Source organism: Micromys minutus, assembly GCF_963924665.1.
Source record: "Micromys minutus genome assembly, chromosome: 9".
In the NCBI taxonomy this organism is placed as follows: domain Eukaryota; kingdom Metazoa; phylum Chordata; class Mammalia; order Rodentia; family Muridae; genus Micromys; species Micromys minutus.
In genome coordinates this window covers 50,196,278-50,211,200 of record NC_137978.1, presented here as the reverse complement: position 1 = coordinate 50,211,200, position 14,923 = coordinate 50,196,278, and the positions used below count along the sequence as shown (strand labels likewise).

Genomic DNA, 14,923 nt, shown 5'->3' with positions numbered 1-14,923 from the left:
TACTCTTCCAGTCATCCTCATCCCTACTCCTACTCACAGCCCCACCCTTACAACCACCCACAGCCTCACCCCTACCTCCACAGCCCACCCCTACAATCACCCACAGCCTCACCCCTACCTCCACAGCCCCACCCCTACAACCACCCACAGCCTAACCCCTAACTCCACAGCCCCACCCCTATAACCACCCACACAGCCTCACCCCTACTCCCATCCACAGCCCCACTGCTACCCCCCCCACACACAAATCCCACCAGCAACTCCTAAAAGTAGAACAGAAGGAGGACACAGGCAAATGCCAGACACATCATGAGAAGGCCGCTGCACAGTTCTGTGCCTCTCCTCCTGTGTCTCTCTCCACAGTGACTTACTGTGTGACTTACTAGGTAAGTTACTAGCCCTGCCTGGGTGGTGGAGCCTACAGTCATAAAACACGCTCGGCAGTTAGACAGCAGATCCTAAAATGCTCTGTGAATTTGATTTCCCCAGACCCCCTCCCACCTCTCCAGCATCACCTACCTCCCAAGGGCCTTGAACTTCATGCTTCAGCAGCCCTGCACTATTCTGAGTTCCCTACACACAGCATACCCTTTCCCAGCCCCGTGTCTCTGCAGAGCTTGAGCCGTCTGCCTACCAAGCCCTCCCTCGGTCCAGCAGCTTCTGTTTAGGCAGACCGCTCTTCCGGGGCATACACTTTCCTGATGCTCCAGTGCAATGGCCCACACCACCAGCCCAGGGTAGAAAGTGGCTGCAGGATTAGAGTCACCTTCCAATCCAGTGGCAGCGCAAACTGGCCAGATGTTCAACCTCCGTCTTCTCATCTGTGAAACAGACATCTTTCCCACTCTTAGGGTCAGCTGCATGGTGTCCTAAGCCCCTGCCCCGAGCCACCGCCTGCTAGCTGCTAGGGTCCAGATCAGTCCCCTTTACAGAAGGATGGCTTGTGTGGCCCCAGATCCCTGGCAAAGCTCTGGCTCCGTCCCCCTCCCATAACCTTGCAGCCCAGGGGTTGTGAGTGTGGCTCAGCCCTCCTGTCCCTCCTCCATGAAGGCTGGTCAGCCTCTGCGCCAGAGCCTTCAGCAACCACAACCACACGGCCCTTAGAAATGTCCTTAATTGCTTCAGAGCGGGAGTCACCCCGCAGGCAGATAATTAAAAAGTTCAGAGCTTGATTAATTGAGAGGAAATTGGAGGAATGGGGCTGCCTGCTGGGTAGGTAGGGGCTCTGGCTTCTTGGTGGGGAGCTGGGATAACTTGAAGGGAGGCAGGCTGTCAGGGACCAGGGGCCTGACACGGGATCCAGGAACTGGAAAAACGGAGCTGCCAAAGGTCCCCAGTCACCTATGTACACTGTGGGATGCCATGTCTAGTTTTCTCAAACACTGAGCTCTGTCCCTTGGTGTCACTACAGAAGACTAGGGAACAGCACTTCAGGCCACACTAACCATCAGACTTGGGGGGGGGGGCAGTCACTTAGGGAGTTGATTCTGTGCCAGGTGGCTCAGGGTCTGCCCTCAAGAGGCTCCAGCTGGGCAGGGCAAAAAGGTGGGGTTCTTAGGGAGCCAATTGCCAGGGGTGTGGAAGGAAATTTGGGGGATCCAGAGTAAACCAATAGCCAGGCCTGGTGGTCTAGAGCTGCCTAGCCCACACTTCTGAGGACAGGGGCAGTATCTGCTGTCCCTGTGTCTCCAGGCTTCCTGCAGCTGGCAAGGGCCAGTGAGCTGCAAATGGGTGGTCACCGATCCTAAACCTGATGCCACACCAGAGTTTCCTATTCCGGGAAAACCTTTCTAGTCATAAAATGACACAGAACGCTGTGCCGAATGCCCTCCGGGTGATATATGCAAGGTGCGTGTGAACATGAATGAACATCGTGTTCAGACTTGGGTCTCGGGGATCTCATTGCTTTTGTGCAAATATTCTACAGTCTGAACTCTCAAACACTTCTGAGCCCAAGTGTTTCTGGCAAGAGTGTCCCTGCTCCTATCATGGTGGCAAACACCGTTTCATGCTCTCCATAGGCCCACGACCGCTCCAAAGTCTGCACTACCAGCTCATTTAATCTCCTCCAACAGATTCAAGGTCCGTATCGTCCTGATCCTCACTGATCCCTCACGAAACTAAGGCCCAAAGAGGTGAGGTAATTCGCCTGAGGTCACACTATTAACAAGGGGTTGGACCAGACCAGCACCAACTTGACAGTCCGTGCCCCAATTCAAACTCATCAGAGCGCTGCTCAGGGAAGGGAGGCCTTTTCCAGTGCCACCTAAGAGCCTTCTGTGCCAGGCACCCCCAGGATGAAACGCCTTCCCAGCGCCCCTCCCCTAGCCCACCCAAGACATTAGGCCTGACTAAGCAGTTGATTCCAAATGGCATCCGTCATCTTTGGGACTAAACCAGCATCCCCCTGAAGAAGGGGCAGAAGCGGCAGACCAGCCACCAAGGATCACTTGGTGCCAATTAGCAGACCCACCATGCCAGGCCCAGATGGAGCCCTGCCTCGACCGGCTTGGGCCTTACTTGGTCAATTATCACCTATCCCCGGAGCCCAGGGGGCAGGCGGGGAGAAAAATCTGTTTCCTTGCAATCCCCCTCCTGTCTCCGGCTGGCTGCCATCCGCTCGCCTGGCCAAGCACCCTGGGCATCTGCAGAAGGCAGGAACAGACTGGCTATCTGGCCTGATGTCCTGGGCTGGAGCTCGGCCTCTGTCCTGCAGGGTGACTGTCCTCAATAAGTTAGTCCCCGACCCTGGCATTTGACACTTGACCTTGTGATGGTTTCCTTGACTGGTGGTATTTGAACACAAGAATTCAGAATCCCTCAAAGGAGAAGCCTAACCTTGCCGTTTTCTAACTATGTGGCCTTAAGGTAGCCAGTCACCCTTGTGCAGCTTAATTTCTTTTGCTTTTTTAAGACAAGGTTTCTTCTCTGTGTAGCCCTGGCTGTCCTGGAGTCACACTGTAGATCAGGCAGCCTTGAACAAAGGAATTTGCATGCCTCTGCCTCCTAAGTGCTGGGATTAAAGGCATGAGTCACCACCACTCGGCTCCTTCTCTCTCTCTCTCTCTCTCTCTCTCTCTCTCTCTCTCTCTCTCTCTCTCTCTCTGTGTGTGTGTGTGTGTGTGTGTGTGTGTGTGTGTGTGTGTGTGTGTGTGTGTTGGAGTGTTCCTGCCAAGGTACACATGTGAGGAAGTCAGAGGATAACCTGCTGGGGTTGGGTCTATCCTTCCACCACGTGAGTCCCAGGGAGCAACATGGTTGTTAGGTGTTTTATCCACTAAGCCCTTTGCCACCCCCGGTTTTCTTTTCTGTGTAATCCAAATGATAAATTTACCAACACTAGCACACAATGATATGAATCAAGTGAAGGAATCCAGGCCACACCAGTCTGAGCACTGGTCCAGCCCAGGGAAGGCTCTGGAAACTGGTGCTTCTGCTGTCACAGCTTGCTGGGGGCTTTGAGTCCTGAGTCACAAAGAACAGGCCCTGAGTGTATATCCTTCCTGCTGACCCTGGAAGTCGCTCATCCTTCTAGTGGAATCCACTGGCACACCTACTATGTGTCAGGCTCTGAGGCCAGTAGACCATGTCATCTCACCCAGTGGGACTGGCCCTGGTCTGTACCAGATTGCTTAGAGGAGTCAGCTGTGCACACTTCCAATAGCACACTGGCCCTGACCTCAGGCCGGCCTCGAGGAAGTACACACAATACAGGACCACAAACGTGAGTCGGATTTTCTCACTTGCAAGCCAGATGGTTGGTTTAGCAGCCACCATCGGAGGTAGGACAGGTCTGTGTTGGCCGGAGGTCTGAGCTGGCAGCTAGGCAGAGATGGAGGGAGAGGGCATGGAAGATGCCCTCAGGAGGAAGGAGCAAGTTGTGCAGCCAAGCTACTGAAGGACCTGTGGGGATGAGAGGTAGCCAGCAGAGTCAGAGAAGTGTCTGATGGGAACGTGAGTAGGGATGTGGCTCAGGTGGTAGAATGTTTGCCAAGCATGCACACAGCACTGAGTAAATCAGGTGTGGTGGCACACACGCCATGATCCTACCACACAGGAGGTGGAGACAGGAGGATTAGAAGTTCAAGGTCATCTCCAGCTACACAGTGAGGTCCAAGCCTGGGCTACAAATCTGGTCACCGTAGCAGACAGGTTCAGAAGACAGAGAGAGGAGCAAGTGGCAGGCTTGAGTCCATCTGTGCAGGGAAGTGGTCGGTCTGATGGGTCATCAAGATGCCTGGCATCTCTCCTGCTTCTCAGTCCTGTGAAGCAAGCATTCTCCGTTCAGCCAACAAGCAACAATGCCTCCTGGGGTCCTACTGGGGCTGGGAGTGTTTGTAGCACCTCCAGCACAGGGAAGGGAACACACACACACACACACACACACACACAGGACCTGCAAACCTCCGAGCTGCTTTCTAATGCTGGCACAAGCTGAGGGTCACTGAACGGGAGCAGAGTCCAAGGCAGGAGCCAACACTGCTTTGGCATGTTAACAGTAGTCTAGCCGGCCTTTCTAAGGCAGTAACCTTTGAGTAGATTATGGGCACCAGGCAGGGGGTACAGCTTACTTAGCAGATGCCTAGAAGTAAAGCCACTGGCAGGAGACCTGTGGAGGCTGAGGTGATAGGAAACTGCCAGAAAACGCTTGAAGTTGACCCCCCTGGGCCTCGTGAATCTGTTCCGAGTTAAATAGTGTTTAGTCCACTGAGCTGGTGTCTGGCGCGTCCCTGCATTAACTGTGGAGGGCTGGCAGGGACAAAGGCTGGGCAGCGAGGTCCCTGGGCACTGGGCATGTTGAGATGCTTGCTCTGTACCCAGGCCTCATCTTCCTGAGCTGTTGCATGTGATATCTAAGGTTTGAGGGATGATAGGAGCCAGCCCAGACTCTCCCCTAGGGGTTTAGGGGGAGATGAGGGAACTAAGTCTTAAGAACTTTGTCTCCTTTTCCCTGGGCCTCAGTTTCCCCAAATGCCAACAGAAGTCTTGAGGTGGTGTTCTTCCCAATACTCATTCATCAATCCCAGTGACTGGCAAAGACCTCTGGGATAAACAGCCCAGCTGGGCACATGAATTCATAAGAAAGCCATTAAGGCAGACAGATGCCCAGGAAGTCGGTACCATTGACCGGATGACCAAGGAAGGGTAGTCCAGGTAGTAAGTGCAGGAAGCATGGTGTGGGCACCACATGTGAGGGAGGATAGAGGGGTCAACATCTGGGCAGGAGAGATGGGCAGGACCCTAGCATGAAGTCCTCGAGGGCCCTAAAGATCTTGGGGTCCCCAGGGTGGCATTTGAGATAGCAGTTACACAGGGAGACACTGAGCACACAGCTCTGAATTTACCTGCCCAGAAAGGTGCACACACACACACACACACACAGAGAGAGAGAGGGGGGGGGGTTAGTACATTCCTCGGGCCATGCAAACACTGCCATAGTCAATTTCAGAATGTACTCATGGCCCCCAAAGTGAGCCTGTTATCCATTAGCAATCCCATTCTCCCCTGTCCCCTGCCCTTGGCAGCCACACATCGACTTCCTGTCTCTTCAGATGTGTCTCTCCCGCACCTGTGTCCTATAAATGGAATCCTACTTTTGTGACCCGGCTTCTTTGAGAGAGTACAATGTTTTCAAGGTTCCCCGGTGGGAGCGCATACCCAGGCTTTGTTCCTTTTTTGCAGCCAAATAATATTCCATTGTCTGCCTCCGTGCCTCTTTCAGGAACATATAACAACTTGTATTTTAGGTGTTGGGAGGGTGGCTGGGCAGGAGGAGGCCAGATGGCCCTGTGAGGCCAAGGAAGAGCTTTCTAGATGCCTGCAGAGGTGGGAGCTGGCCAAGAAGAGGCAGGCATGGGACCCTGCTGTGGAGGGAAGACCCGGTAATTGTGTGGCTACAGGCAATGGGAGGAGAGGAGGTGCGGGCAGGGAAGGGGCGGGGAGTCTTGGGGACCAAGAGAAGAGTGAAATGACCTCCCAGGTTGAAGAGGAGCAGGTTTGAGGAAGTTCAGAAACTGGGGGTGACTGCTGGGGAGGTGACTGGGGAACCAGCTAGGGTAAGGGTAGCCCAGGACACACTAACCCAGCACAGCATCTGGGAAGATGGTCCAGATGGAGGGCTGGCATGGCACAGAAGGAAGAGAGCAGCCACCTGCCAGGCAGCTGGGAACTGGCCAGCAGATGGAGCAGGCGCTGAAAGCTGAACATGCTTGGATGAGGAGCCAGGAGGAGTCTGAGCTTAGGGCCAAACCCTTTGCTATTGGTAGGCTAGTCCTAGACCCTCCCACAAGCCCCCAAGTTCCCATGAGCCCAAGAAGGACACAAACTCCGAGAGGCTAACCTGAGTCAGGGCCCAGTCTGCAGCCTCTACAGCTGGATGGCCTCAGATCCTGGGCCATGCCAAGATGGGAACCCTGTCTTGGTCCACAGCAGTGAGGGCTGACGGGTAAGGAGGAGTCGGGTCCACAAAGCCAGAACTGCAGAGATGCCCAGAGTAGCAACTGTTGATCCATCTGCTCTCCACTAAGACTTGGGGACTGTGGGTGAAAAAGGACGTCACTCTGGAGTCTTAAGACAGGGTAGAAACAGAGGAGCCCCTCGCCCCAAGCCACCTGGCCTGGGGCTGACCCTTGCTCTGCTGACAAAGCCAGGTCCTGAGGCGGCGGCTTTTCCTCTTCTTGCTTTAGCTCCCTGTCTGGATGCAGAAGAGGCAGAGTGACTGAGCTAGCTCAGGCTCAGTAAGCTTCCAGAGACTGAAATGACCAAATCCTAGGACACAGCTAACTCTCCAGGGGACTCAGAACTGTGGCAATGCATGTTGGTCAGGAGTAAACACCCCCCACACCCCATACACCCGCACCCCTACCCCTTCTGTACCATGGGATTAAACAGTCACTGGAACCGCTGAAGCCTGGTTGTTTGTGATAAAGTCCTTTCTAACCCTATAGGGCCTGATTGAGGCAAACCTGAGAGAGGCTGTTGCATGTAGGGTGTGGTCCTCGGCGTGGTACTGAGCAGAACCCATCCTCCACCCTGTATCACGTGCCTTGTTCCCTGTAACTTCATAGCCACGTGTTGTGGCTGGAAATTTTTTTTTACCAGTAAGGACACACAACTCAGAGAGGTCAGCTAACATATCCAAGGTCACTCAGCAGCTTGGTTTTGAACAGGTAACTGAGTGTCTGCGCCAAGACTGCTCCAGCCCCTTTGTACAGAAGGGAACCAGCAGACTGCTCTCAGCAGCACTAAACGATCCTGTTTTACAGACACGGAGGTGGGGAAGGGGGCACACCCAAGTGGATATGGGTTTCAGCAGGTGGCCTGCTCCCTAAACCCTGTTCACTGCCAACCCAAGTTCATGTTCCCTAAAGCTCTCTTCCCACTGAAGCATTTATGGGGCACTTGCTGAATACCAGCTTCCGGGCTGGGCAGATAAAGGCAAGCGACAGTTAGTGGTGTGTGGCTTCAGTTCTGGGACAGCTAAGAAAATGGCCAGGAAGCCCTGTCTGTACATGGGTCATTACGGCAGGAGTGTAAAGAAAGCTCTTTGAATTTGGGGTTTGTTTCAAGCCCCAGGAAAGGCAGGATCTCTAACCTGCAGGCTCGGCCAGCGGAAGATGTGTTGCTAAGATTAGGACTTGAAAGGTAAACACCAAACACCAGGGCTGGAAAAACGAATTAGGACGATTTATGTTAGCTGTCTGTATACAAGGAGATGGATGTTCAGAGAAGTGTAGTCACTTACTAAAAGTCACACAGCACCTAGGTAAACTAGCAGCATTTTCTCCCAAGGAGCTTTTCCTCTGTTATTCTTTTCCCTCCACCTCCTCACACAGACAGAGACTGAGAGGAGCTGGGGCCAACCACCAGGCCAGCATCCACACTCTCATGGGGACCCATCCTCACTCTCATGGGGACCCATCCTCACTCTCATGGGGACCTAACCCATGCATGCCCTTGCTGCAGGGCTGCTTGTTCATCTAGAGTGGGAGAACCCAGACTGCTAGATGCTGAGTGTAGACAGTGCCCCCTCAGGCTGAATATGGTACTGCAAGCCCCCCCCCCCTTTTTTTAACACATTAACTAAACTTTTCATGGTGCCTGATATGGTCACCTGTGCATGTATAGAATGCTCACCTCAGACCCAGATCTCCGTGACTACAGCAGTTTTCTCAGCATGTACCAGGTCACTCACAGTGTGGTCTGACTGCCCAGCTCCCTGTCTAGAACAAACCATGGCTGTGATCTAGCGCCCAGTTACCTAGTTACAGGCTAGTTCACAACTAACCAGTTTAGGAATCCAGACTCCATGAAACCCTTCCAGGCTGAGGCACAGGGGAACCAGCACAGTGAAGGGGGATTTCTGAGGGTGCTGAACTCACAGGCAACTTTAGGGACAAAAATTAACAGAGAGGAGTCCCAGAGCCAGGCTGCCAAGCTGGACCTGAGACCCCAGACTTCGGGTCTCCGGGATCACGGCTGGGGGTGTCTCCTCAGAGTAGAGCCTCTATTTGTCTTGCCTGGGCTCCTCGGTGACCCTCCCTGTTTTCTTTCCCAGGTTGTCCATCAGGAACCTTCAAGGCCAACCAAGGAGATGAAGCCTGCACCCACTGTCCCATCAACAGCCGCACTACCTCTGAGGGAGCTACCAACTGTGTGTGTCGCAATGGTTACTACAGGGCCGACCTGGACCCCTTAGACATGCCCTGCACAAGTACGTCTTCTCCTGCCCCCAGTCTACCCACAGGAAGGCTTGGAGCAGGGGGAATGGCCACGGAGCAGCCGAGCGCCTTGAGGAGGGAACAGAAAGCTTGTTCTGGGCTGGCGTGTGTGCACCCCCTTCCGCTCGGTCATGTGGAGGGTCAAGTCAAAGACTTTGATTCACAAAGGGATAGGAAGAGGCTTGGAGGAAGAGCCAGGTGACACCTACAAGAGAGGCTGCTCGGCGTCCGAGCCGAGCAATGTCCTATCCCCTACTTCAGTCAGGGGTGACATTCACAGAGCTGACCACACAGACCTGTTCTATCATATTAAAGGGGCCCAAAGGATTCAGAAAGGTGACTTCATAATGGCCTCTAAGGCATGTGCCTTTCCCCTTAAGGTCAGTTCACATACTAATGCTGAAGCTCCAGCAGTACACGCGCACACACACACACACACACACACCATATATCATACACATACACATATATACACACACATGCACACACATACGTACACACATTCCTACACACATACATGCACATACTACACATCATACACACACCACACACACATACATACATGCACACACGCTCACATACACACACATATACACACCACACATCACACACACACACATACATGCAGATACTACATATCATACACATACTCACACACCACACATCATACATACACACTCACACACACATACATACACACACTCACACACACATACATACACACACTCACACACACATACATGCACATACTACCTATCATACCCGCACATGCATGCACATACTACACATCATACATACACACACACAAACAGTAGGCAGCAGAAAGGAGAACAAGTCACCATGTAGCCATCCATCTTCATGCATAACTCTAGAGATCCTGGGGGAGGATGGCTCGGTGGGTTAGGACACGTGTTCTACAACATGAAGGCTTGAGTTCGAATCCCTAGCATCCATGTAAAAGGCCAGATAGTGGAGGTGGAGGGGCGGGAGACTGGCTGATCCCAGGAGCTAGGTAGCCAGCCTTGTGGAATAGTGAGCTTCAGGTCAGTAGGAAACCCTGCCTCAAAGCAAGGCAGAGAATGGTAGAGGAGAATATTTGATCCCTTGCTCTGACCTCCACATGGGCATGCGCATACCCACATGCTCACATGCATGCAACACACTTACACACTCACATACATGCCACACACCTACATACTCACATGCAACACATACTCATACTTACATGCATGCACTCATGTACACACCAGTGTGCACGTACACACATCCACACTCACGTGCATGCACACACCCATACCCTCACATGCACACTTACATGCATGCACCCATATACACACTGATGTGCACACACACACACCACACTCAAATGCAGCACATACCCATACTCACACTCATTCGCACCCTCACACACATACATACATACACATATATACATACACACATATACATACACACTCATACACACACACACTCACACACACACATCTTACGATACCCTACTTAACAACTTCTGCTCTTGGTCAGTGGCTGGCACCCAATCACAAAAGCTGGGAAGTGGCGTCTTTCAGAGAGACATGTCCACTGGGCTTTGGTTTAGAGGGAAAAGGCCAGCAAGACCCTGAGTGAAGGGGCTCACCCCGAAAGCCCGGTGATCTGGCAGAAGGAAGGAAGCAACTGCACAAAGTTGCCCTCTGATCTCTACTGACTGGAGCACACACACACACAGGAAGGAAGGTGGGAGGGAGGGAAACTGTTAGCATGCGGTTGTCATCCCAAACATGAAAACAGTCTCCAGGAACAAGTACTGAAGAGGCTGGGACCTGGAGGAAAGCAGATGCTGATACACAGCGAGATGACATTCTAGAAGCTTCTTTGGGTAGATGGAAGCCTTTTAGGGGGCCAGGGCTGGGGAGACAGAGGACACTGAGTGTAGAAAGTATCCACAGCCACCACTGACCCCCTGTCTCCTCTCTAGCCATCCCCTCTGCGCCCCAGGCTGTGATCTCCAGCGTCAACGAGACGTCCCTCATGCTAGAGTGGACCCCACCCCGAGACTCAGGGGGCCGTGAGGATCTTGTTTATAACATCATCTGCAAGAGCTGTGGCTCAGGCCGGGGTGCCTGCACGCGCTGCGGGGACAATGTGCAGTACGCGCCCCGCCAGCTGGGCCTGACTGAGCCCCGCATCTACATCAGTGACCTGCTGGCACACACGCAGTACACCTTCGAGATCCAGGCTGTGAATGGTGTCACCGACCAGAGTCCTTTCTCACCTCAGTTCGCCTCTGTGAACATCACCACCAACCAAGCAGGTGAGCCCCACGGGAACAAGGGGAGGGGACTGTCACTCTGTGCTACGCCATGTGCTAAGATGATGGTGTCCATTCCCAACACTGGGAAGGCTGAAGTAAAGGAATCATGAGTTTGGAGGCAGCCTGGGCTAAGTAGCAAGGCTGACTCCAAAAAAACAACAACTTTGTCTGGGGCTGTGGCTCAGTAGTAATACGTGTCTAGCATGTGTAGGAACTAGACTTGATTATTTTTTAAAGGTTTTGCTTGTGGTTTAACACTCCAGGGGGTTATTCGTTTTGCTGAATAGCGAGTTCTTCCCCCCTGTAGAGCCAGGAACAACAGGAGAGAAGCAGGCCACACCTCAGCTTGTTCTTCATGGGGAATACCTGGAGATCTTGGAAGCAGAGGCTCAGGCCAAGCCGGGAAGGCTTCCTGAAGGAGGGGGGCTGCTGTGACTATAGTTTGTAGAACTAAAGGAACTCAGGAAAAAGATGGAGGACACCTTGGGGAAGAAAGAGGAACCGCTACATCCCTAGGCTCCCTTCTGACAGCCAGAGAAGCCAGGTCACAAGCCAGGAAGAGTGACTGAGGCTAAGAGTCTTCGGTGATATGGCCATGGATCTGGTGATTATGGTTCTCTGCCAGAACATGTGGCCCTGGCATTCCATGTTTGGGTAACTGCTTCTAAGATATCTACCTGGGGCCCTGTAGCAGCTCATTGACATGTGCATTTGTGAGCTTGTATCTGTACAGCCCTGGGGGATGGAAGGGACTTATATTTAACCATGAATGTGGCTCTACTTTCTGTTTTTATGTCTGAGAAGGAGTATGCCTTCTCATGGGACCATAACCGACTGAAGGTGTAAGTGGAATGTATCAGCCAGCTACTGTAATGATAATGCCGAGTAACAAATGTACCCCACATCCAGCAGTTTAGAACAGTGAAGTACTGTGAGAACGTGGAGCCAGCCTTAGATTGGGGATGGACTGGAGATTTAGAGAGTCTCAGAAACTACAGCTATCGGCCAAGATACCCAACAACCCACAGGTGCTCAACAGTGAGTCCCTCTAGTTTGAGAAAACTCAGCTGTACGCCTGGCTACAGAAGAGGAAGTAGGCAATGCTTTTCAAGTAGGAGAAGGCAGAAAGGAAACTTCTGGAACTCTTCTGGGGCTCTGGGAGCCTCTCCAGCATCTACTGGATGCCCAAGGTGAGAGAGAGTTGTTGCTAAGAGCGTTGGTGCTTAGATGCAATTGGGTGGGGCCTGAACTGCTGAGAAGGGTTCCTCCTGTCTAAAACTGAACATGCTCAGAGAACGGGGAGGAGGGGAGGGGCTCCTGGGAGGAGGGTAGGGTGCATCCTCAGGAATGGAACACAGAAGGAGGGACTGGGAAAGGACTCCATAGGTTAAGTGCTAACTATAGAGGCATGAAATTAAGCCAAGCTGTATAATCCCATAATCCCAGTGCTGGAGAGACAGAGACAGGAGGATCCCTGGAGTTCACTGGCCAAGTGGTCCAGGCCGCGACCAATAAAAGACCCTGTCTCAGATGGACAGTACCTAATTTTTTTTTTTAAGATTTATTTATTTTATGTATAAGTGCACTGTAGCTGTCTTCAGACACACCAGAAGAGGGCGTCAGATTCCATTACAGATGGTTGTGAGCCACCATGTGGTTGCTGGGATTCAAACTCAGGACCTCTGGAAGAGCAGTCAGTGCTCTTAACCACTGAGCCATCTCTCCAGCCCTGGACAGTACCTAATTAATGGCCTGAGGTTACCTTCTGACCTCCACACATGCACTCACACAAATGCTCAACATAAACGGAAGGATGGAGTTGGAGCAGAGGGCCTGGTTTTCCATCCTAGGTTTGATGTTTGCTTGCTATGTCCTTAGTATAATGGTCAGCCACTACTGCGAGAGTGCCATGTAACAAAACCACCTCAAAGCTCAGTAGACGGGGGTCACGTTTGTGTTCTCCTTCACTGTGGGACCCCGTAGGTCACTGGCTGGTCAGGTATCCATGGCGTAGTAGTCTCTCGCCATCTTTTCTGTGACTCAGCACCCTCCCAGGCTCGTTTGGTGACAGGTGGGCATGTGGCAGGAGACATGCAGCAGCAGCTACCCAGAGCTCAGTGGTTACAGCACGTCCACCCCCAAGGCCCACACTGATAAGGTGGGGGTGTGTTCTGCCTGCAGAGAGTGGGCCCTGCTGTTTCTGAACAAAGAACTGAAGACTGAGCCTTCTGTCAGACCCAGGAAGTCTCTTCCTCATTTGGGTCTTGGTTTCCCCCAACTGTGCACTGCCGGGAGCCAGAAGCAGATTTTTGGAACACAGGCTCCCGGTCTGCATCCAGGCCGACTGAGGGACAGCCTGGGAGTGGGGCCTGAGGACGTTTATCTTGCTGTCAGACAAATCTAAGAAACTTGAGTCTTGACTGAGCCCAAGTCCCTTTGAGCCCTGGTCCGTACCCCATTTCTCATTTCTTTCTGTCCCAAACCCTCTGAAGAGGAGCTGGGCAGCCACACACACACACACACACACACACACACACACACACACACACTACCACCACTACCACCACCACCAACAATAACACCCCAGCACTCTCAAGGCAGAGGCAGTCAGATCTTTGTGAGTTCAAGGTCAGCCTGGTCTACTAAGGGAGTCCAGGATATCCCCTTTAAAAAGTAAAATGTCCCACTATTGACTGGGCTCAGCTCTTGATTCAAATCTGGAACTGCCGTCGAAGTCCAACCTGGAGCAAACAGCCCTGCCTGTGGTAAACCATAGATGGAGCCTGTATCTCAGCTGCCTGAAAGGAAGTGACCCAAGAATATCCACCAGGGCAGGCCACTGCCTTCTTGGGGTGAGAGACTTCCTACAATGAGCATTTGAGCTGGCCTCCAAAGACTGAGGAGATGGAATCGGGCAGAGAGGAGGTCGTCCCTCTGGGAGAAAAGCGCAGGAGATAATGGACAGAGAGGGTTCTGCTGTTCCTTCTAAGCCCTGGGCCAGCCTGACGCAGGGCCTTTGCACATGTGACTCTGACCTGCCTGCAGACCTGAGCTCGTCCCGCTGACAATCCTGACACAGACACCTCTCCCGGGGCCAGCACCAGGGCTTCGCATTCCCGGCGCTAACGTTTAGTTTTATGTCTCTGATCATTACGCATCAGTCTGTCTGCCCCACCATCACCGCCCACGTGAAGTGGTCTGCTTTTCCTCATGGAGCCTGTCCCAGAACCCAGAAGGAGACACCCCACGGGGAGCAGTCTAGAAGCATTTCACAGAAGGTTCAGGGAAGCGTGCAAGGATGGGGAACTTGGGTCGCTGGAGATGGCAAGAAAAGAAGGCATGGGGTTGAAGGGGGGGTGCCCATTCCAGACTGGTGCATTCAGTGGTGGGTTTGGACAGACCCTAAAATTCAATTTATAAATAACTAGTTCACTGCCTTAAAAGGAAAAAGCCTTTCGTTTGGGCAAGCCCTGAGCTCCGTCCACAGTCCCCTGGCACACGCTGGAGCCAGAGCTGTCTTCTGACTTCATAAAACCGTCACGCGCCTCCACCCACACTCTGCCTTTGGGGAGTGCCTTCTGCCCAGACTCGAGTGGCACTCAGGGACTGAGGAGGGAGAACAGGCCGAGCTTGCCGGGCTTATACCAGAAGAAATGCCAAGCCACATGCCCAGGCTCACCAGATGGGAAGGAAAGACCCCAGGGCTCGGCCCAGCGCTCAAAACCCTCAGCCTCTGCCGGACGGCCAATCCTGCCCCTTGACCAATGCACAGAGGGTGAGGCACACAGCTCCTTGAAGAAGTAGTGTTTATGTGGATACCCAAATGCCAAACAGGACAGCTAGGTAACCATGGAGGGGGAAGGGGAAACCTCTCAGTCACAGGGACCAGGCC

The 14,923-nt window shown here is 52.9% G+C and overlaps 1 protein-coding gene across 4 annotated transcripts in view; it reads left to right on the top strand.

The window, feature by feature from the left end:
- EPHB2 (EPH receptor B2) overlaps positions 1 to 14,923 on the top strand; it is a 170,093-nt gene that overhangs the window by 121,903 nt on the left and 33,267 nt on the right. For all 4 annotated transcript variants that reach the window (XM_080921397.1, XM_080921396.1, XM_080921394.1 and 1 more), the window contains exons 4-5: positions 8,558 to 8,713; positions 10,696 to 11,031. In XM_080921397.1, coding sequence (XP_080777523.1) covers positions 8,558 to 8,713; positions 10,696 to 11,031 — 492 coding nt within the window. The remainder of the gene's footprint in view (positions 1 to 8,557; positions 8,714 to 10,695; positions 11,032 to 14,923) is intronic.